Source organism: Corvus moneduloides, chromosome 2 (genome assembly GCF_009650955.1).
Source record: "Corvus moneduloides isolate bCorMon1 chromosome 2, bCorMon1.pri, whole genome shotgun sequence".
Lineage (NCBI taxonomy): Eukaryota > Metazoa > Chordata > Aves > Passeriformes > Corvidae > Corvus > Corvus moneduloides.
The window spans coordinates 18,222,315-18,243,716 of NC_045477.1; the positions used below are offsets into that span (position 1 = coordinate 18,222,315).

Consider the following 21,402-nt stretch of genomic DNA (forward strand, 5'->3'; position numbering starts at 1 on the left):
GGTATTTGGAGGTGAAGAACAGACAGAGGCTCTTGGGGGAGTTTCTATTGTCCAGTCCCATGATTGCAGCTTGTTCTGTTCAACAGGACAGTGCAGACAAAAGCCTGCAATGTCCAACACCACACCCAGAAATAGGTCACCAGGAAAATGATACCATTTTGCAGAACCAACTGACTCATGGATTGTGTGGGGTGGGTGGTTATGGATAGTACAAGATTCTGCCTGTCCACAAGCTCTGTTTCCAAGGAAAACCTTCTTAATTTGAGATACTTGCAGATCAAAAGCTTTAACTTGGAGAGATGGAACAGGAAGCAAAGTACCATAGCTAGTAGACAGAGAGGCTTGCTAGTCAGCCACATGAGCCATAAATATGTTTTATGCCCCATAAATATGTTTTATGCCAAGCATGGCCAGTGCAATTCAGGAGACTTTTAGGTTTTGCCATTACCAAAACTAAAAGAGAGGCCCACACAACAGAGAAGGCCTTAGCTAGCTCCAGTTTGTGCTCACTGCTGTGGGGATAGGAGTCGCTCAGAGGAAAGGGCATGAGCACCTCATTAACTCATTGCCTTGCCTGCTGCCCCATGAGCTCGGTCAGTTTGGAGGTCCCTCCTACTTGTGATTCAGCTCAAGTTCCCTGGCCCTGCTGGTGGCAGTCACAGGCATCACTCTTTGCTCCAAAATGGCTCACCTTCTGCGAGGTGCTGGCTGAGCCCTCCTGCAGGCTAATGAAGATCTCAGGGTAAGCTGGAAAGCAAACATAAATATGTTAGAGAAATGGATGCTGCAGATCACAGTAACAGCTTCTAATAACACTTAACAGCCTTGTTTCATAAGAAGAGTGGAAAGTAAATCCTACCTCCAGCCACACATCAAGCAAGATAAAAGCGTGCACAGCTGCAATTTGAGGTCGAGGAAGTGGTTTACAAGCCTGTACCAGCAGCTATTGCCGCAGGATTCATGATGTATTTCACCGCCTACCTCAACTAGGCTTGGGTGGCTTTGCTGGGGAAACAAACTGAAACCATCCTGCAGTTGCAGCAGAGCCACCCTTCCCAGGCCCTATGAAATCAAATACACCCCAGTTGCTGGTTCCTCTGTGTGCTTGCCAAAGGTATCTCCAAAGAATGTTCCAATGCTCCAGTGAATCATCCCCCAAAATGTTGATTGATTTAGGGTGCCAGCTACCCACATGCTGTTTCCTGGACAGATGCGTGACGGTGTCCCACCACAGATGCTTCCTGCCTTGCCAGGAAGCCCAGAGCCCACCTTCACAGCAGAGCAGCAGATGATGACCACATCCACATGAAACAAAAAACTTTTTTTTTGCAGCATTTTGGTTCTGGGCACAGCTGACTGTGTAAATTAAAGCTATCAGATGCTGTAAGCCTCTCTAAACCAGCATTTCAAAATTAGCCACTGGGATACCTGGTTTGGAGCAATATTGACTGACTTGCTAAGTAAGGACTGCTGAAACTATGTTAATATGTAGCAAATCTCAAAAGCCTTAGATAAATTGTGCATCTGGCCCTTTCTGAGCCCTGAAACTGGACTGGAAACAAGTGCCCTCCCTGAATTACTTAGGAGATCCACAGTTCTTTATCTTTCCAACCTAAACCTCAGTTTAATCTCTACCATTAAAATAATTTTCTCTTTTTCTTACCCTGTTAATTGATACAGGACCACCTCAGGTAATTACATTCCCCCCTGAGGTGAACTATTCAGGTTTCCCTGTTGTTTTATACAACTAATCCACCAAGGACTCTCCTGACTTTATTTCTAATTTCCATTTTTCTGCCTGATGTTACTGATGGATTGTGCCTGGGCATGACTTACATTTAATTATCATGGCCTTATGGTTTTCTGGACTTATGATACTTTTTTTAGTGGAATTTCCTTTTTTTTTCCCCCCCTCTTCTGGGTTTTGGGTTTTTCTGCTTTTTTGGGGGGTAAGCTGGGGCAGTGGTTATAGATTCTTCCTATCAGAAAATGAGCATCTTAAGATTTCATTCTTGTTTCTTCCTTGCCAAAACTATACAGATGGTAGTGGAGCTGGCAGAAGACAGCCATACTTTTTCAGATACAGGGAAAAGTCTGGAAAACTGGATCTTCTAATCGCTGCAGAGGTTGGCTGGGAGGCTAAATGATGTCTGGTCTAGTGCGTGCTCCTCCTTTTGTTTTTTTGATGAGAATGGGTATGCTTTTCCACACCCGTATTGAGCGCTGTCCTCTGTTTCTGAGAAGACGTGTTTGCTGGGTAACTGTTCTGGCAGGCAGGTCTCACACATAGCTCTGAATGGTCTAATAGATCTTTTCCAATTAACATCTCAGCCCCTGTTAACAGTTTGACATTCATTTGTCTTGCTAGGATATTTACCAAGGTTTTGGATCTAGCAGAAATTCAATATTTAGTTCAGTAGTTTCTGCTGCTGAGATTTTACTCTTTCAAAAAGGAGAAATCAATATTTGGCAAAGTTAGACATGAAAAGGCCATACCTTTTCACAGAAAATTTTATCTAAAAGAACTCTATTCTAGAAGAGAAATATTTTAAAGTATTTCAGTCCAAAAGTACCCTCTTAAAAAAAGCTATCTTGATTGAATGTCTGTTTTTACTCAACCTGCCAAAACTCTCAACTTCCTTGAGAGATTTTTTTATGGTTTCTCCATCCTCTCCGGTGCAATTCTCAGCCATACTCAGGCCACCTCAAACAACTGAAAGAGAACACTACTGGCACCCCTCAGACTTGGCCTGTCTCTGCTGTGTTTATCCCTGCCTGAAGTATTTGTCAGAGGGATTGTGCATGAGAAGTTTCCCACAGGTGCCCTCTCCTCCTCCTGCTCCTCCTGTCCTTTACAGCTCTGTGATGCAATATCTGCCTGCCCTCCCTGCCCTGCTTTCAAGCCACCCAGCCTGTGGGGTTCAATTGCATGAGTGTTTGGGTGACAGGGGAGATTCTGGCTTGCCAAGATGGGAAAACCTTCCCAGGTTTCAACTGGCATTTTTTCCCTGGCTGTGTCGTTGCTAATGACCAGGATGACAGATAAAACTGCCATAAGGTGTTGTTGACATTGTATATATACACTATCTTCAGGTACTGTCTCACCCATTTGAGGCTGGATCTAACTGCCAGAACAGAAATACTCATTTCTTTATTCTCTGGTCAGCACGAGGAACAAGAGAGGTGCTGTCATCTGAAAGCTCTTTGTCCCCACATGTCACCTAGAGAGTGCTGGATTATTCTCAGCAGCGTCTCTCCCAGCGCTGCATGGGTTTGTGGGCTGGCTTGGAGGAAGCTCTAAGCCCTCTGCTCTTGGTCTCTCCTCCTGCTGCAGCACAAGAGAGTAAATGGAGAAAGGCTGGAATGGTGCAATGATAAGTGGCATGACTTCAGCAAATGGTAACAGAAAAGAGTGAGACAGGATGCAAAATAGTTATTTTACCTGCAAAATTCAGAGGTGAAAGGGCTAGGAGCACAAAAGCACACTTCCTCTGAGAGGTGGACTCTACTTGCCTGTGGTCTGAGAGACTTTCCTCAGCACCCACCACAACCCTCAGGGCTCTCAGGGAGCCCCTGCACCCAGCTTTGCCCTCAGGACCCCTGCGAGAGAGGCTGGTGGCACAGCACCCTGGTCCAAAGTGAGCCAGCACTTACTGAGAAACAGACTGTTCACCACCATGGGCCACAGCTGTTTTCTCTAGTTTGCCTCTCTACCCTGCTGTACTGATATTCTGAAGTGGGTTCATGCACAGCTAAGCACACATCTCACCATAATTCAGAGAAAAAGCGAAATAAAGCAACCTCTTAGGCTGAGACACACAAATCTAGGCAAGCGTACCAGCAGTGATGGAGGAGAGTTCAAGTATATAAGTATCCTTGAATGATTACCCAGGTAACACTGTTGCTACTTGAGAAATGTTGATTTTAAAAAGTGTCTGAATCATGCAAACACAAGAGGAGATTTCAGATCATTAGCTTCTATTTTTATTTCTTTTACATCAGTGACCAAGAGCCTCCAGACATATTTTCCTTTTTTTTTGCTGTTCCCTATTGAACCTTTCTTTGAATTCAGAGCATTAGCCTTGAATATCTGTGCCATCCTCAAGCTGTGGGCTTCCTTGGACAATTAGCTACAGTCAAGGGACTGTTGACAGGCCCACTGTTTAAAATTTACTTTAGGAGCTTTGGAAATATGTTTTCCAGACCAACTGACCTATAAAGACAAAATAAAGCCTGGTTTTCAAGTGGGCAGCAATTTTCTGATTCAGTTGTACCTTAGTGATTGTAGAGCAGTTCCTAAGCCACTTGAAAGGGAACAAGGCAAGTAACTAAAGATGGGGAAGGCTTACAGAATGAAATGCCAGCCTACATGTTTGAAGTACACAGGCCCTGCCACTCCCGACCAGTTTGAGATCCCCACCAGGACCCTCATTTTCAGCGCCAGAGCCTCTGGCAGCGGTTGAATGTCACATGCCTTTTGAGGATGTGACTTTGCTACAACAGTAGTCTCAAACTGCTTACTAAATTTTGGCCATAATTTCCTAACCACAGACAGCATAGCCATTGGGACACGGAGATCTTGATGACCAGTGTGCTTCCCCATAACCCACAAAATCCCAACATAAGCCTCCACATCAGGGTAATATACTGGCCATGTGCATGGCAGTGAGGTTGATATATGTGCAATGAATCTACTATTTTTTCATGCCAGAAATTGAAGGAATGGACTCACATTCTTCTAAGAACTACAGAGTTATTTACTAACATTTTACCTTATTGCAGCTGAAAAAATGACAAGGTAAATATATTTATATTAAAAAGCCCCCCAGTATCTGTCAAAGGTTATTGGCTTCAGAACCAGACAGGAGTCTCAGCTTTCCAAGTGCAAGGCAGCAGGCAGTTGGCATAAGCCCCTTACCAAATACTCTCACAGTGGTGCTGCTCTTCTGGACTCTCTCCGGGTGGTACAGCACGTGGCAGGAAAAGACTCTGCCATCATCAGTGATTTTGGGGGAGGAAATCTTTAGGGCATTGTTGAAACCCAGGAGGACTCTTTGCCTGTACAGCACGCTGCTGTTCCTGTACACAGCAGGACAGGAGGGCTCCTTGGTCACAAGTTCCTCTTTCCTGCCATTTTCACCCTGTGTACAGAAAAATCCACAAAATTGTGAAGCCCAGACACACACACAGAGAAATTTTTGTAAACCAGCTCTATTCCCACTGTGAAAATCTTCCTTTGCACATTGTGTAGCAGTAAGTGGACATTTGCAACATCTGGGCTTTTTTCCCCAATATATTCTCTCTCAGAACTTCAGTACCAAGAGCAGTCATCATCTTGACAATAAAATATGGAATAATGAGCTATGTCTGGTGAATCCTGATCTCTGTAGCCCGCAGAGAGAGCAACAGAGGTGCTTTCTCACTGCACCAATCTCTAAGTTATGCTGAACATCCCATACATATTAAATATGATTGAAATTTCAAGGAAAACTTTGCTCTTTTAGAATTTTAAGTAGAAAAACCTGATAATAATAACTAAAATTTATCTCCCCTTATTGTCTGTGTGGCAGCCACCCTTAGCTGTAAGAGCAGCCAGCATGTCCTGGACATCTGTGCCTCAGTACATATTTGCAAGCTCTACTCTGTATGATGCATGGCAACCCACATATATCATTGCGCTGACCTTTGGGGTTTTTTCCCTTTCCTCTGCTACTGTGTAGACTGAACCAGCAAAATTGAAGTAGTAAGGATAAGGGTGCTCCCTACAAAAAGATTTAAAATTTTAATATTAAGAACGACCTGCATAAGGCAGATCTAAATAGATAATGAACAAGAACAAAAGGTTAAAAAACCTAAAATATTTGAAAGTCGCCTTTAAGGAAACCCTTAACAGCTACAGCTCCTCTGTGACAACATATATAAATGAACAAGCAAAGCTCAAGGACACTGCTCACTGATACTTATCTTTACACACCAAAATGAATGCTAAAAGGTTACATTAAAACATGCATATAAATATTTATCCAGAAAGCAAGATAAAGTACAAAAATATAGTGAGCTTCATATCTCACAGAAAATTGCTTAAAAATAGTTTTTCATTGGTTAGCTTGATAACTGGGTTTGCATGTCTTCGGTGGCATCTGTGACACAGAGGTTAACAAAGCCAAAAACATTAGTCAGTACCTTCCTTTTCTATCTCAAAGCAGCCTGATGTCTTACTATCCTACACAGTAACCATGTATTTTTCAGATACTAAAGCTTCACTACAGAAAAACTCACTGGAAATCCAACATAAGAAATATTTTAGATTTTTTACATTAGCCACTTTCCCTAGACCTGCTCTGTATGTGCTCCTAAAAAATTCAAAGCAATTAAGATGGAATTTTTCCTCTTTATTTCTTTAACAGGTATTATTTTGTAGTGTGTATGTTGCAACCCTATGTTTATACTTTTTCCCTTTATTATCACAGTACAACATGATTGATAAGTTTTTTAGCAGATTCTACAGGACACAGTAATGTAGAACATTTTCATTTCAATCTGCAAAAATACCCTGTAGTTCTTTCTGAACTTTATAACTGAGATGAGAAATACTTACCACTAGCCATTTCAAAGGATAAGTGGACAAATTTTCTGAGGTCACATCCTCAAGGCATGGAATTTCTAAAGTCTCGTTTAACCACACTTTCTTCAGGTAGTGCCTCTCCTCTTTTATCATTGGAACAACAACAACAACAACAAAAAAACCCAAGCAGGAAAATCAGAAACATGATTTGAAAACCATTGCTGACTAGTCTTCTGTTCAAGGAACAGGCACTTTTCTGTTTAGAAGGGAACTGTAATTTTCAACCATTACCCATAGACGCATTTTTTGAGTGAAAGCCCTGCATCTGATTCTAGTTGCAGTTTCATGACTCAATTCACAGCATTACCTGAATTTTTTGGCAATTCTTTAAAAAGCTTTTCTTCACTGCAGGATCACGATGTCTCCTTTCGGAGCTGAGAATAATTTGAAGCTTCAATTTTTATCTTACAGTTGTTTTTTTTTCTGAGGCAATAAACCTTCATATCAGTTTTGTGCACCTCTATTTCCTTTTCTCTGGAGATATCTGCAGACCTTCTTTTCACTAAGCAAGCTATTCAGCATGTCAGTCAGGTTAAGATTAACCCTCCTTTTCAGTGTAAGTGTTCCTTTTGTTATTCTTCAACCTGCCCACTACCACAAAACTTTTCACTCTTTCCTTTCTCATCCATTTCAAAATCCATTTCACCATCTCCTACCCTACCCATTCTCAATCCAGGGTTCCATCCAGCTGTGGAGGCTGGGCAGAGTGATGCAGTGAGCAGGGCGTTGCTGTGGTCCGGATGTTGGGTCTGTGAGTGTGCATGTCTGCATTTAAGCAGGAAGAGCAGTGGTGATGGGTGGGAGGTGCTGTGAGTGCCATGATCAGCACTGACCTCTCTGACCCTTGGCCACGGAGCAGGTGGGGGTGTGGTGCATCCTGCCATCCTCCCTGCCCTAAAACCTGCCTTCTCTCTTCCCTGGAGGCAAGGCACCAGTACACACTGCAGTGAAACTCCTCAGCTCTGTCCCCTGGTAGATCTGGCTTGCATGTGGAGATAGAACAGATATGTATTTCATTCATTTCTTATCTTGAGGGGAGTGAGAATATCCAGCTGTCCCAGACTGTCATGGTATTTGTCAGTGGGGACTTTCTGATGACTAACTTCCTTTGCATCTGGCACCCAAGCACGGAGCAATGGTGCCAGCACGCAGCCTATGCCATGGAGATGTGAAGAAAGGCAGTGCCCAGAGCTGTGCCCGGGAGAGCCAGCAGCAGGAGCAGCTTCCCCCCGCATCCATCAGAGTAAAGAACCTGAGGAGCCAGTTCTCACAGCAGGACACAGAGTGAAGAAGCCCAGGGCTGGACAGTGCAGAGAGGATAATGAAAGAACAAAGCAAGCAAATCTCCAGTTTCTCCAGGAACAAAACTGTACAGAAGATTTTGCTGGAACAAACCACCATGCAAAAGTGCTGTACAGAATACAACAAGTATGGAAATGAGTAGTCACCCCAGGAGTTCAGTCTGGAAACAGCTTCTGTCTACTCTCACAGTCACATGTCCCAGATTCTTGCTTCCCCCTCCCATCTCTGGCTCGCATCTTCATTAACAGCCTGTTGGCTAAAGTCCTCTGTGTCTGTCTGTCTGTCCTATGAAGGCCTGCTGCTCTGTGGGCTTTTGACAAGTTGAGTGCATCTGGATTCACTTCACTTGGAGGTAATGAAAACTGTACTTCATCATAGACTATCACCTTTATCCATCCCACTCATAGGCTGGATTAAGTTTTTTTGCTTTCTTTTGAGTGGGAGTGGTTCATTGCAAATCTGGTTACCTTAAAATACAAACCTGCAAAAGGTAGCAAACTCAATTTTTTAGTTCTCTCTAGCAAGCAGTCATCAGTAGCACAGCTTGCTACATCATGTAGTTACTGAAAAAAGCCGCAATGATGCTGATATGAACAAGAGCTGCCCACACTGTAGACAGCAATAACAGCATTGAACCTGTCCATACCAAGGGCAAGAGAAAAGCAGTGCCTGATTGGCAGAGTAACTGTACTAAGGAACAGAGAGAGAAACTTTGCATGAAGAACAGAAGCGTGGGAGGGTTTCACAGGGTTACCAGCACGGTTTGAACCTCACTGCACTCCCCTTGATCCCTCTGCCCTGTGAAGCACAGGAAAATTCCAAAAGTGTAGCCTACTACAACACACCCCATACAGCAGGTAGAGTGGCAGCTTCATCTTTGGCACAATTATCCAGTGTGCACTGTGTCCTCTGTGGGTTGGGCAGAGGTGCCAGCTCTCACTTTGCCTCTGCAAGTTCATCGGGGCAGGAGGGTGCCACAGGGTTGCCCAAGATGTGCCTCCAGGATAACAGCACCAAAATGCTTGGAGCTACTGCCACGCAGGGGCCATCAGTGTTAAACATCCCGGAGTATGAGTCTTGCACAGGACCTCCTCGTGCTACAGGAGCAACATGGTCCAGCGTGGGGACTACCAGTCTGGCCTCATGATGCAGGTAAAAGGGCAGTGGGAGCAGACTAAAATACCCCGAAATTAACCTGCACCCACCCTGCTCCTAACTCTTGAATGTCTGTTGCGTCTACAGCCCTGGGCACAAGCAGAGTGAGGACGTTGGCCTTGCAGCTCCTCTGAACTGAAACGGTGCCAGGTTTGTTGTATTTACTTCAATCCTTCTTGGGTTGTTAACAGAAACCTGGGTCAGAAAGAGGTTTCTAGGGCCATTAAATCCAGTTCCCCATGTGCACAACAACAAGCTCAACACCCCTGCCAAGTTCCATCTTCACAGCAGTTTGGGCTTTTGCCCTCACTGCTGACACTAAACAGCTGTTCCCAAAGTTGCTGCACTGACAATTGCCACTGTTGTTTAATTTGCAGTCAAATCCATTCTCATCTGATTTAAATAATTTGTTCCTTTACCAGGATAATTTAAATATCCTCCCTAGTGTTCACACTCTCCCCTGAGGCTTACTTACCAAGAGCAGTCATGCTGCTTTCCAGCTTCCTTTTGGCTGACAGAAGCAGCCAAATCTCCATTCCTGTGAGTCTCCTAAGCAATTCCCCACTTTGCTCCAGTGTGTTTTTGGTGGTGGGGACACACATCCATCCGTGGAGCTAACACCTAGCATGCCCTGCAGATGCCAGCCCTCAGCCTCAATCAGACAAGGATGCTTTCTCTTTCTGGTGCCCAGTGCTGCACGCCCACAGCAGTAGCACAACATGGTTTGAAGATCCAACATCCTTAGTCCCACCATATCCTGAACTGCTCATCCAGTCTCCTCCACAATGTTTCTCCAAAATGAAAATGCAGAAACTGCCTGCCTCACCACCTTTTTTTCACTTTACTTTACTATCTAACTTTGTATTCCACCAAACAAATAAGGTTTCCTAATCAGAAGCTAGACAAAACAGCTAAAGAGTGCCTGGTAAATAGGAAACTGTACAAGCAACATTCAGTGGCACAAATGTAAATCCCAAACAAGTCACCATCACCAACCAAGAAATGTTCATCTATCCTGATATTTTCCCCCACCTGGTTAGGAAACAGCAAAATTTCATTTGCAATCACTTACCTGCTGCCTTGACAATAAGTTGAATTTTTGCAGCCTTTGTCCCATATGGGTAAGTAGCAAAAGTGCATTCGTACTGCCCACTAAGGGACATGGTAACATTTTTCAGATGCAGATCCCACCAACTGCAGTCAGAGGTGGCATTTGGATTGGTGGAACACAAGGACTCTGTGTCATCCCCACGGCAGCACCTCCTCGTGCTGAAGGACACTGAAAAGTTGTAAGGAGCCGCAGAAAACTTGAAGTAATGGGTGCCATAATCGGGGTGATATACAGCTATTTTGGTAGACAGGCTGCCATTAGTCTTGGACCACTGCGTCTGTATTACCTCGGTGGTGTGTGGTTTTGGGAGCATGCACACCAGGGTCACATCAGCACCTGGCAGAGCATGGACCACTTCTGTCTGGGTAATGACATCTGCAGTCTGGCCTTAAAAACAAACAGGATCATTTTCAGTGCAAGTGTTTAAACAAAGCTTTACCTAAGACATCTTTGTCATGACCTGGTGCCCTAGCCACAGACAACTATGAAGACCTTACAACTGTAACCACAGGCTTCCCAGCAAGGAGCTTTACAGCAAATCTCTACCAGTACAGACTTCAGAGAGACAACTGGGAGAGCAAATGCATGTGTGTCTGGAAGAGGCCAGGAAGGTCCTGTCACGCTTGTGGGAGAGAAATGAGAGCTCTGAGGGCCTCTGCGCAAATGAAAATCTTTCAGGTAAAATAAATAAAACAGAAGCTGGGCCCAGTTATTCCCCAGTTCTTCTTGCAAGAACAAATGAGATATCCCCGCTGGCCAATTCCCTGCACTGTCCCCCTGCCCATTGCCTTTGTGGCTTTGGCAGAGAAAGCCATTCTCCATGTTATTAAACATCTCCTGCATGTCCTAAAGGAGTGTCTGTCACAGTGTCAGAGTGAGCTGCTCTGGTGTGTGTGGTTTCTTCCTCAATTAATTTCATAAAGCAGGTGGCAGTCCTTAGTGTGCCATATAAAGGAGTAATGGATCGATGAAATGAAGGGGCTTTCAGCAGGAGCCTGTACTACTTGGTTTAGCTGCTGTTGTAGTAAAATTGATTTATATCCCTTTCTCCCTCCTATGAGTAAGAGTCTTGCAGTCCCTAAACCCCTGAATGCAGGGCACTGACAAACTCAAGGAGATGAAGAATTTATGGAGGGGGGTGTTGCAGTGAGACAAGTAATCAATCACTCCCATCGAGCCATACACAAAAAGTCCCTTTTCCAAAAGGACATGTGAGTCCACAGAATAAAATGAGTTGTGAAGTTGTCCTTAGGTACAGACTTGTTGCCCCCCATTTACATTGCATTTTATCCTCCCTGTGCATCATAACATCACTGTATATTTTCTTTGGGAATTTGCCCTGCAGTCCTGCCAGCTGCAAGTGCCCACCGCTCACCTTCTTTACTTGAAAAAGCCAGGTACCAATCCTTTGCTTTGCTGTGTGGTACAGGGCTCTGGGGCACCTGAGCCAGGGTCAGACAACCTCAGTTGTGCTGCAGTGTGCCCCACACTCTGCCAGCTCAGCCAGGAAGGAGCCAGGCAGGGACTCTGTTCACCCTCAGCTCTGGCTTGACAGGGAAAAGGCACAAGGGCAGAGTGATACATCCCCACAGAGCTGGCTCCGATTTGGTACCTGTCCACTGAAGGGTGACACGGACACTTGGAGACTAGATGTGTGGAGAACAAAGCTACTGAATGGCCATGGCCAACATTAATCTCTGCTGTTTCATTGCTGCATGTGTTCTGCTCGTCTTTTATTCTAAGAGATGTGGTGATGTAAGAGGGTAAATAAAAATAAGCCTGAATGACAAGTCTCACAGCCTTGTGCTGAGGGAAAAATTACTAAAACTATTTTTGTTAGTCCAAGGAGCTTATTATAGGAAATGCTCTCTGATTTCACCACAAGTTTTGCATCAGTAAAAGTTAAGGAAAAAACAATTAGTAATCTTGCAATCAGACTATCAGGCAAAAGGCACACAACATTTTTTTGCTCATATTCATGCTGATGTTGCCTTAGGTCTAAGATTCATATGAAGAATGCCTATGAAGAATCACTTGAGTAATTTCTATTAAGTTGCCAAAGTTATATTTGTAGAAGCAACATCCTAATTTGAATTTGTTTCTTAGTAGCCTAGCACATTAGATTATTTTAACTGAAAACTTTTTGTGCAAAAGTGTTCTTAACTTTTTGCTAACATCCCAATATAAGTAATCTCATTTTATGTCAACTTTATTTTTCAAAATCAGTGTCCATTAGTGCATACTTGTGCTCCAATTGAAATTTCTTAGAGTAACTTCCAGACCTTTAGGTGTCTGATCTCCACAAAGGGCATAAAGGCCTCCACTTTCACCTTTGAGTGACTTCAGTGAGGATTTCATCCTCGGAGGAAAAAAAACCCAATTCCTATTTTTCTCTAATTACTATTGCTTTCTTATGTGTGCATGTTTTGAGGCTTCTATTCCTTTCTTTGCATTTGACATTTTCTATTTTCTATGAATACACGTATAAATTATTTTTCCTTTATTTTTAGGACCAGTTTGCCTCAGTTATATGGAAAAAAAGAGCAGCCTATGCCAGATTTTGAGATGCATCTTACCATGCTAGTCAAATACATGCGGTTTTTCCCTTCTTAGTGGAAAATTTTGTATCCTACAAAATTGTTCTTCCTAGCTGGTAATAAATATTCCTGCATTTATCATGGTCAGAATTTTGAAGGGGTGGGGGTTTGTGAACATCATACTTTTTCTTGGTTTTCCTCAGATTGCTTTTGGTTTAAACTCTCTCCGACAAAGATGCAGCCCTCCTTAGCCAACTTTTCTGAGTGTTTTACTTGAATGACAAACTTGTCTCTCAAGCCTTTAACACAGCACATGGGGCTAGGTGGAGAAGAGGAAGGGAAGAATCTGTTTAAGGGGTTGCAGCTGTACAATTTACCCTTGACTTGAAGTGTTTCAATTCTTCCTCTCTCTGCATACACAGGTATGTAACACAGAGACAGAAAGGTATTTTTAATTTTTCCATTGAAAGCAGTTTTCCTTTTGGCCCATTTGAGAGGAGCACACCGTGCCCTAACTTCAAATGAGCTCATCCCTGTGATTATTCTGACAGGTTAGGCACATTGAATTAAGCAATCTGCTAGTCAGCATAAGCCATTTACTCCTTACTAGCTGCACATTATATAACTAGAGTTATTTGAAAGTTGTCAGGAAATAGAAAATCATTGCCAGTAGCTACAACTCTCCCTTGTGAGACTCACTAATGCCAAACTGCCCCTCACCACCCTCCATCATAAACTGAGTCAAGGTGTCCTCCTGGAGCTCTTACCTGTGACACTGGGCACTGAGAGCAAACAAAACAGAGAGAAGAGCCACCTTGCTTTCATCTTCACTTAATGAAGTTCTGGTGAATAAGTATCTCTCTTGGTGCTCCCTCAGAAAAGGAAGTTGAAGTGGCCTGCCCCGTGCAGGCAGGCAGATGTGCAGCAGAGTCACTTAGCATGACTTCAAAGAAATGCTTCATTAAACTGAAAGCCTCAGTTTCCTGCTGGAGTGATAAAATAAGTACAGCTTGTGAAACCTTTAAGACGAAAACATTACTTACATTTTAAGTCCACGTTGAAAACCAATTTTTTTTCCTTTGCCTTTTCAGGTTAACTTAGAGGAAGCAGTTTACTGGTTTACACACGACCAAAAACATGCCAGGTACCTAAGTTTGACTATGTAATTTTTGGGGATATGGTTTGGGAGTGATTATGGTGGTGCCACATTAGCTGTGGGACTTGCTCTCAAAGGTCTCTTTCAACCTTGATTATTCTGTATTTTCTGGGTACTATATGGTAGGCTGCACACACAAAAAAAAGCTGACTTTCTTTCTTCCTTCATTTCCTTCATGTATTAGTTCAAAGTATCTCACATATACTATTTCTAGACCCTCTACACTCAGAATCTTTAAAAAACACAGCAAAATATCAAAAAACAATCTCCAGAAATTAAAACAGATGAGATGAGAGTTTCTACATTCACTTCTTTTTCCTCCTTTTCTTCCTAAGAAGGAGAACATGAATTATTTTCTGCAGTTTGATGAATTACAGCATCACATGTGACAATGTCCCTTGGTGTAGTTAATCCCTGTACTGTCCTTCAGCTGTCAGTTTTGGTTATGGCAGCACCCTCAGGTGGAGGAGCATGGTTCCTGGCAGTCCTGTCACCTGTCTCTATTGCAGGTCACCTGTATATCCTTCTGAGCTGTCCTGGAAGCACACTGCATTTCCGTGAGCTAGGCACACACCTGCCAGCAAAGCATCTCATTGCAGGCAAGTCATGCAAATTGGCAGCTTTTCAGAAAGAAACAGGTTTGAGTTCTTGCTTATCACGCTTCTTTCCCCCAAGCCAAAAAGAGCAGGGCAGGACACCTCACATGCACAGCGTGGATATGTTATTTGCTGGCTCTTCATGACGTGGATGTTTGGCAGTATGGGTGGGCAAGAGGCTTGTTGCCCCTGATAGCTCCATCCTCGGGGGCCCAAGGACAACCCACCATGTGGACTTTGGGACAGAGCCTATTACAGCCCATTCCTCAGGGAAGAGAAGGCAAGTGTCACAGTCCCTTAAACAGGCACCTCTCTCTGCCAGCAGTGCCCTCCCTCAGGAGGGAGTCCTTGACTGATCCGAGTCCTGACATGTCTTTTCCTGACTTCCAAATTTTGCTAACCATGGAGCTCCCCACACCTCTAGCATGCAAGGTACAAAGTAAAAGGTGAAAAAGAAAGACTCTCTGGTCATTTTCCTATTTTGCAGCCTGCCAGGTGTAAACAACATCTATACCACTTCCCTAATCTATGCATATGCAACCTTTTGGTGTCACACTTAAACAGGCTCCAGCGGGAGCTAATAGTGCTGGCCAGGCTATGTCAGGGCTCCACGTCTTGGAGAATAAACGCTGTTGCACAGTTCTTTCTTTGTTTCCATTGCTCTTCTACCTGAGGAAATGCACTAAGAGCACTTGTAGGAAATGCACTGGATGCCAAGGTTACTGCTAAAGGAATTGTCCCTGGGGATGAAATCTCTGTTTGTCATTCAGAAACCTGACAGAGATCTGTCTCAGAGGATCAAGAAGTCCTGAAGCTGAGGATAAACAGAATATTGAAGCCATTGTAACTGACAAGCCCAGAAGGGAGCAAAAATACTAAAGAGATATGTTCTGGTTTCCAGTTCAGACCAAAGACCACAAAGAACCCAGAGATTACCTGCAGATACTAGAGTCCAAGAAAATCTGACTTCAGTCTAAAATTTGGATTTTCATTTATGATTGCAGTTACCTTAGCTTCTCCTGCTGATCAGGTCATGTAAGGTTTGTACCATGAGAGAATGTATTTTGTCTTAAATGATCTTTTTTATTGATCTGAAACACACATCACAAATTGACAAGACAGCCCAAGTGCTGTGTGGCACATTCAAGAGACACAGAAATCCCTGAGCAGCTTGTTTGAGTTACTAGATCACTGTATCTTGCCATTAGAATTTGTTTCCCCCCCCAAAATAACATCCTAAAAACATACTGCTGCTATGTTTCATTGTGTTGGCTGAATGCAGCCACCCAGCTCTGTTGCTGTGCTTGGTGATTAAAGACAGACAAGAAAGAAACCTCCCAGCACGATGGAGTTTTGTTCAGTTCAGAGCTGTGTTTTGCCCCAATTCCTGCCTTAAGCCCAGGTCTTGAAATAGGCACTCACCCTGCTGCCAACATTCATGTGCGTGAGTAGCACAGTCCTGCCTCTGCAAATGACATCAAAACCCATTCTGAGACACACCACTTATCTCAGCCTACTGGCAGGGAGACACCTCTTCCCTGGAGCCAGACTTGAGGTCCTGCTCACAGCAATACAAATTATTACGAGAGTTTCTTCTCCCACTATCCCCTTCCTGGAAAATTACTTACAGGCAGCTTTGCAAATGCCGTGGTTGGATGTAACACATCAGGTTATGGATGGTGAGGACGAGGGGAGGTACTGAAACATGTCCAGGGACAGTGGACCTCACTGGTAGCTGGAGAGAGGATACATCTGTATTTGGCTTTTCCTTGCTGGAGAAGCTACAGGGACGATTGCCTCAGAGCTGGGATGTGCAGGCTTTTCCTGCTATTCCAGAGACACCCAGAAATCGCTGCAAGGCTGGGAGGTTTCAGAGGAAAAGAAGCTGTGCCCAAGCAAGTGACACACCTTGTCAGTGGATGTGTGAATCACAGTGTTTTCTTTTAGGCTGGACAAGCATTTGACCTGGTTGATAGTCCCCAGTGTCCCAGGGGGTGTCAGGAACAGATGGGCTCTGAATATCCTCCAGGATGGGTTCCTGACGGTGCACTGCAGCGAGGGGCTATGCCCACTGCACAGGCACATCTCATGCAGCATTAATTTTTTTTCCACTCCGGTGGGGATGGCAGAGGGGGATCCTTTAATTATTTTCTGCAGATCTGTTCACCACTGGAGGAGGTATTTTAAACACTACAAATGACTCTTTCCATGGCAATCACCCTATTATGTGTCATGCTCACAAAACCCTCCACTGCAATACATTTCTTCTGCCTCAATTACAGTAAGCTGTACCTAAGGAGGAAGCACAGCTACAGTCAGTCCCACAGAAAAAGAAATCTTCAACTCCAGAGACAAATTCAATTATTCACAAAGAGATCCTTTTTAGAAATGCTAGTGCACGAGCCGTTCCTGCCAGAGGCGAGGATGATTACCCTTGCAGACTGGTGTCCTCTAAACATTGCTTAAAGAAAGCACTGGTCCCTGGTGGAAAAGAAAGGGAGACTTTGAAGTAGGAATTTCATTAAAGAGTAAACTAACCTTTCAGGTTTGCTTGGCACTTGGTACAGAAACTCCCACTTCAACACTGTGTTTTGGTTTTGAACTTCTTTGAAACCTGCACTAATGGCTTCAGAGCCGTGGGCACCTTTGACCACAGCACCTCATGGCGGGTTGGATGTGTGGGTGGCACAGGATGAGGGGCAGCTTTGCAGGGGACAGGGCACTGAATTGGCAGTGGGACACCCACTGGGGTTTTTCAGTGATCCCCTGCTTCCTCTGTCTCTCCTTCCCACACGTAGTTCTGGTGCCTCTCTCCTGCTCACAGCATTGCCTCTTCTGCATAGAAGGTAAGAGGGGGATAAGAGGGAAGAGGGTTTCTTCCTCTGCTTCCTCCTCGTACTCCTCCTCCCTCATGGCTGCATGTGCACACCTATACCCTATGTATGACACAGTCCAGCCCCATTTTGAGCCAGGGTCTGGAGGCAGCATGGCAAGGCACACACACTTCCCTCTCACCAGCAATTTCTCCATCTGAAAGGTGTTTAATGCTCTGAGCCAATTTTTGTTCCCTATTCACTGACAGCTCAGAGTATGGGAGAAAACCAAGGACATGGGTGCCTCCCTGCTTCAACTTTTTAATTACTTTTTCTAATTAGAAGGCCTAACTTACACGTCATGTTTCAGAGAAAGAGAGCATATGGTGATAAATGGAGGATAATGAGCTCCCTCACCTTCTCTGCCATTCCAGCCACAGGTCCCTGTGGTCCTCTGCTCCCATTTAATGCCGTTTCTGACCAATGATGTTTCATTGGGGTAAGCTGTTGAGCATTTCCTTGTGCAAAGTGCAAGTTACTGAAAAAGCAGAGTACAAAAAGTGCAACCAATGAGCAAAACGAAACAAATAGCAGGCACATTGACGCAACAGTGAAATACTAATGAAACACCACCGTGTGACAGCCAGCCAAATATTTCCATCAAAATTAAAGACTCTACACAGACATAGGCACACATGAGACCAGCCCTGCTTTCTTTGGTCACTTTCTCTTTTCTAGATACAGCACAAGCTGTGCTTCCCCACCATTTTCAACATCGGCTAAAGGCTTTTCACTTGTACATCTCATCTCTCAGGTTTTGTAAGAAGATGTTTCAAAGTAGATTAAGAACTGTGAAACAAAATGTAATGGCACCCATAGCTTTGAATAAAGCATTTGTTTGGAAAGGATAACCCACTGCGAGTGCTGGGAAACACCTGCTCATGTGAGACTACAAGGCTGAGATTCCACTGAAGCCTTCCAGAAGGGCCATATCCTCCCCCGGTCACTTTGGCAGCAGCTTCAGAGACCTGGAGCAGCTTTTGTGAATCACTCCAGCAAAAGAAGTCTGCTTGTGAAAGAACTTTTCTCAGACACAGCTTGTGGGACTTTGTCTTGAGTGGTGCATGACAGAGGGAGTTAACAAGACAAGAACAGACTGCTTGGTCAGAACCAAAAAGCTTAAGCTCACTTCTGAAATGATATAAACCTAGATGGGTTGTACAGCTCATTTTTCCATGCAGACTATCTCCAATGGATTGTGTTCCCCAACTAATTTAAATTCATCCATACTATTGTATGCAAATACCTTCTTGAAGGCACACAGACACCTGGCCAGGGCACAACATGGCAAACTGGTTAGAATTCACCACTGAAGAAACACATCAAATAGAAAAGAATAAAGGTGTGAAAGTTAACTTCAGATACAGTAGCAGTGACGATTTGAGCGTAGCACAGTTGTCTTTATTAAAAAACCAAAGAATAAAATAATTTACAACAACAAAAGGCCAAGTTTACAGTGACACTGAGAACCATAACTTGGCTTTTTCTTTTTGACAAAATATTTTGAAAGCATCGTATGTTAATGAATTCATTTGCATACAATACCTTTGTAGCCTATAAATACCTTCCACACTATCAGCATGTCAGAAGCAACCATAGGAAAATGAGATACTACTTCCATCACATCCATCATCAATTAAATTGTCCACTAAACTGTAATTCCCTGTCTCTTTAGAAAAGGTGGTGAAGTACAAATGAGAAAAGGAAAACAGAGGTTGTTGCTCATGTTGAGCCTGACTTTGCAGAGAAGAAAGTGTATCTCAGTGGAGCTGTGTTTGGACCGTTGAGGTGCTTTAGCCTGGAGCCTTGCAGAGCAGGATGCCTCACCCAGGTCCTGGAAAGAGGGGGGTCATCTCCAGAAGGCAGCACAGAGCTGAGTGCTCCTTACATGAGCACAGCATGGGATGAATGCATTCCTAAATCTGGGTATCTCAATAGAGTTAACAGCCTGCAGTCAGGTGGGATAAACACAGCACAGCAGCAGCTAGAAGGTAAAATGGAGAGTAGAAAACTTCTTGGATATTTCTGCATAATGTTATTTTCCACACCATAAGCAGAATAACATGTAGCTACAGCAGATGTGAATCCTTTTGGTTCACTCTGTGCTCAAAGTCATAACATGAACCTGCCCGAAGGAGCCCGCAAGAGTTTTTAGTATGGCAAAGGGCACTGAACACAGAGTCCTTCCAGAGCGCTCCTGACCAAGTAGCTGAAGAAAGGGATGGAGAATGAAGGTGGGTTTCAACAGAAAACCCCTCTTTCAATATTCAATATGACTTCCTGAAGTTTCAACCACCACTAAAATTAAGAAAGACTTCCACTTTTAGGTTGATTTGTAAGGGTCACTCTCCATATAAAATACATCTTCAGTTTCTAGCTGAATCTGTCACCTCCCAAAACAGTACTAGCCAGGGCCTGCACTGCTGCTGCTTCTTTCAGTGAAGCTTCATATCTCAACTAATGGGGATTTAAAACAGTCACTGTTCACACATCTTTTTGCATAAAATGGAGAAAGGACAACCAAGTAATGAAAATCATCCGTGAGTGCCACCTGGAGTTTTGATTGTGAACAAAGAGTAGGTTAGTAGTCATCTCCTCTAGCCCTCCTCCCAGTCTGACCCCTTGTCTTTAAAACTATTTCCATCCCAGTCACTCAGGTGTACTCTAACCATTCCCGGGAGCCTGCTTGTGATCCACTGACACACAAGCACCACTCGATTGAACACCGCTCTTCCTCTGCCTGAAATGAGGTTATGCTTTAATTTCTCCACAGCTGATTAAGCTTAGCAATGCTGCTAATGGCAATGAAATAATTTGAGACCTCTAGCAGAGCAGTTAACTTCTATTTTGCATGATTGCCTCCATTTTCAATGAATATGTAGTGGCTTGGTGGGTTTAACTGCCCGAGTTGATGGGTGGCTCCTGGGTGCTTCCAGACTGTGTCCCAAAAAAGCACCACTCTGTAGACAAGGGAAGCCACTCATGTTACCCAAGTCTTCTTCCCCAAAAGGTTGAAGTCACCTTCTGCCCCCTGGAAAATCAATGATTTCAGTAAATGAATTTCAGTCTGTTACTGTAATTGGATTAAAGAAAAAAAAAAGCATCTTGGAAGACTTATGAAAGCCAATAAGCTGGAGAATTGCACTGTGACTGAGCACAAATCAAATAGTGTATTTGACATTTTAATTGCAAATAAGAAAAAAAAAATCTCTCATTACAGAACTGAACAAAGTTGACTTGTGTGAATCAGACTCTCCAGAGAACCCTTTCCTCCCTTGTCCCCTGCTCAGCTGCCTGGCAGCTGCAGCATCAAACATCATGCAAACTATGGCAGCTGTGGCCATTGCTGGTCATCCTTTCTCCCCATAAAATTGCACTGACTCACATTTCTCTAACAGATGATAATGTGCAGCAAAGAGCTTGTGAAGGAGGAATAAAAAAAGCCCACCACAGAAGTGCTTGAAAAACACAAGTTTAGAAGCCATGGATCTGTTTGCAGAAGGGTGGATCAAAATCACTTCAGGCTCATTTCAGTGATTTACCTGAATACACCAGAGACACATTTAGCTTGCAGTGCTTCTGCCATGTCTTGGCTGTGGTCTTTCAAGATGCAAGAGCAAGTACTGAGCCTGGAGATCAGTACAGCTGACCAGCTGCTCTGAGTACAGGTACAATTTTAGAAGTCTGATTTAATATCTGGCTCAACCAGAAATGCTCGTGGCTAAATTTGAAATAAAACTAATCTATCCTTATTAGATTGGGGCTGTAATCTCATAACACCCTCAGATATTGGACTTCCCTGACAGGCTTCCTGCTTTGCAATGGCTCTCATTCCCAAGAAGCTGAAGAGAATGAAGTGAATAATGAGAGAAATGTAAGTTCAAAGAAAATTCATATATGGTTCAGTGGCTTGTACAATAGAAGCTTTTAACAACACATATATGAAACAAAAAGGGAAAGAAGCAGTCTACTAATGTGGTCCATTCGCCCAGAAGGTAAGTTTTATTATACCAGTGTGGATGCTGCCCAGATCTGAAAACTCTGGAT

General features: G+C 43.8%; 1 protein-coding gene across 6 annotated transcripts in view; it reads right to left on the bottom strand.

Moving 5' to 3' along the window:
• The window catches only part of CD96 (CD96 molecule), a 32,126-nt gene extending 14,295 nt beyond the window's left edge, over positions 1-17,831 (bottom strand). For 2 of the 6 annotated variants that reach the window (XM_032098312.1, XM_032098310.1), the window contains exons 1-6: positions 16,111-16,283; positions 13,498-13,716; positions 10,155-10,580; positions 6,599-6,708; positions 4,919-5,141; positions 692-747 (exon numbers count right to left, since the gene is read on the bottom strand). In XM_032098312.1, coding sequence (XP_031954203.1) covers positions 692-747; positions 4,919-5,141; positions 6,599-6,708; positions 10,155-10,580; positions 13,498-13,555 — 873 coding nt within the window. In that variant the 5' untranslated portion in view covers positions 13,556-13,716; positions 16,111-16,283. Of the gene's footprint in view, positions 1-691; positions 748-4,918; positions 5,142-6,598; positions 6,709-10,154; positions 10,581-13,497; positions 13,717-16,110; positions 16,284-17,712 lie in introns of those variants that run through there. The other 4 variants (XM_032098311.1, XM_032098306.1, XM_032098309.1 and 1 more) reach the window with 3 other exon arrangements.
• Between the last annotated feature and the right edge of the window lie 3,571 nt (positions 17,832-21,402).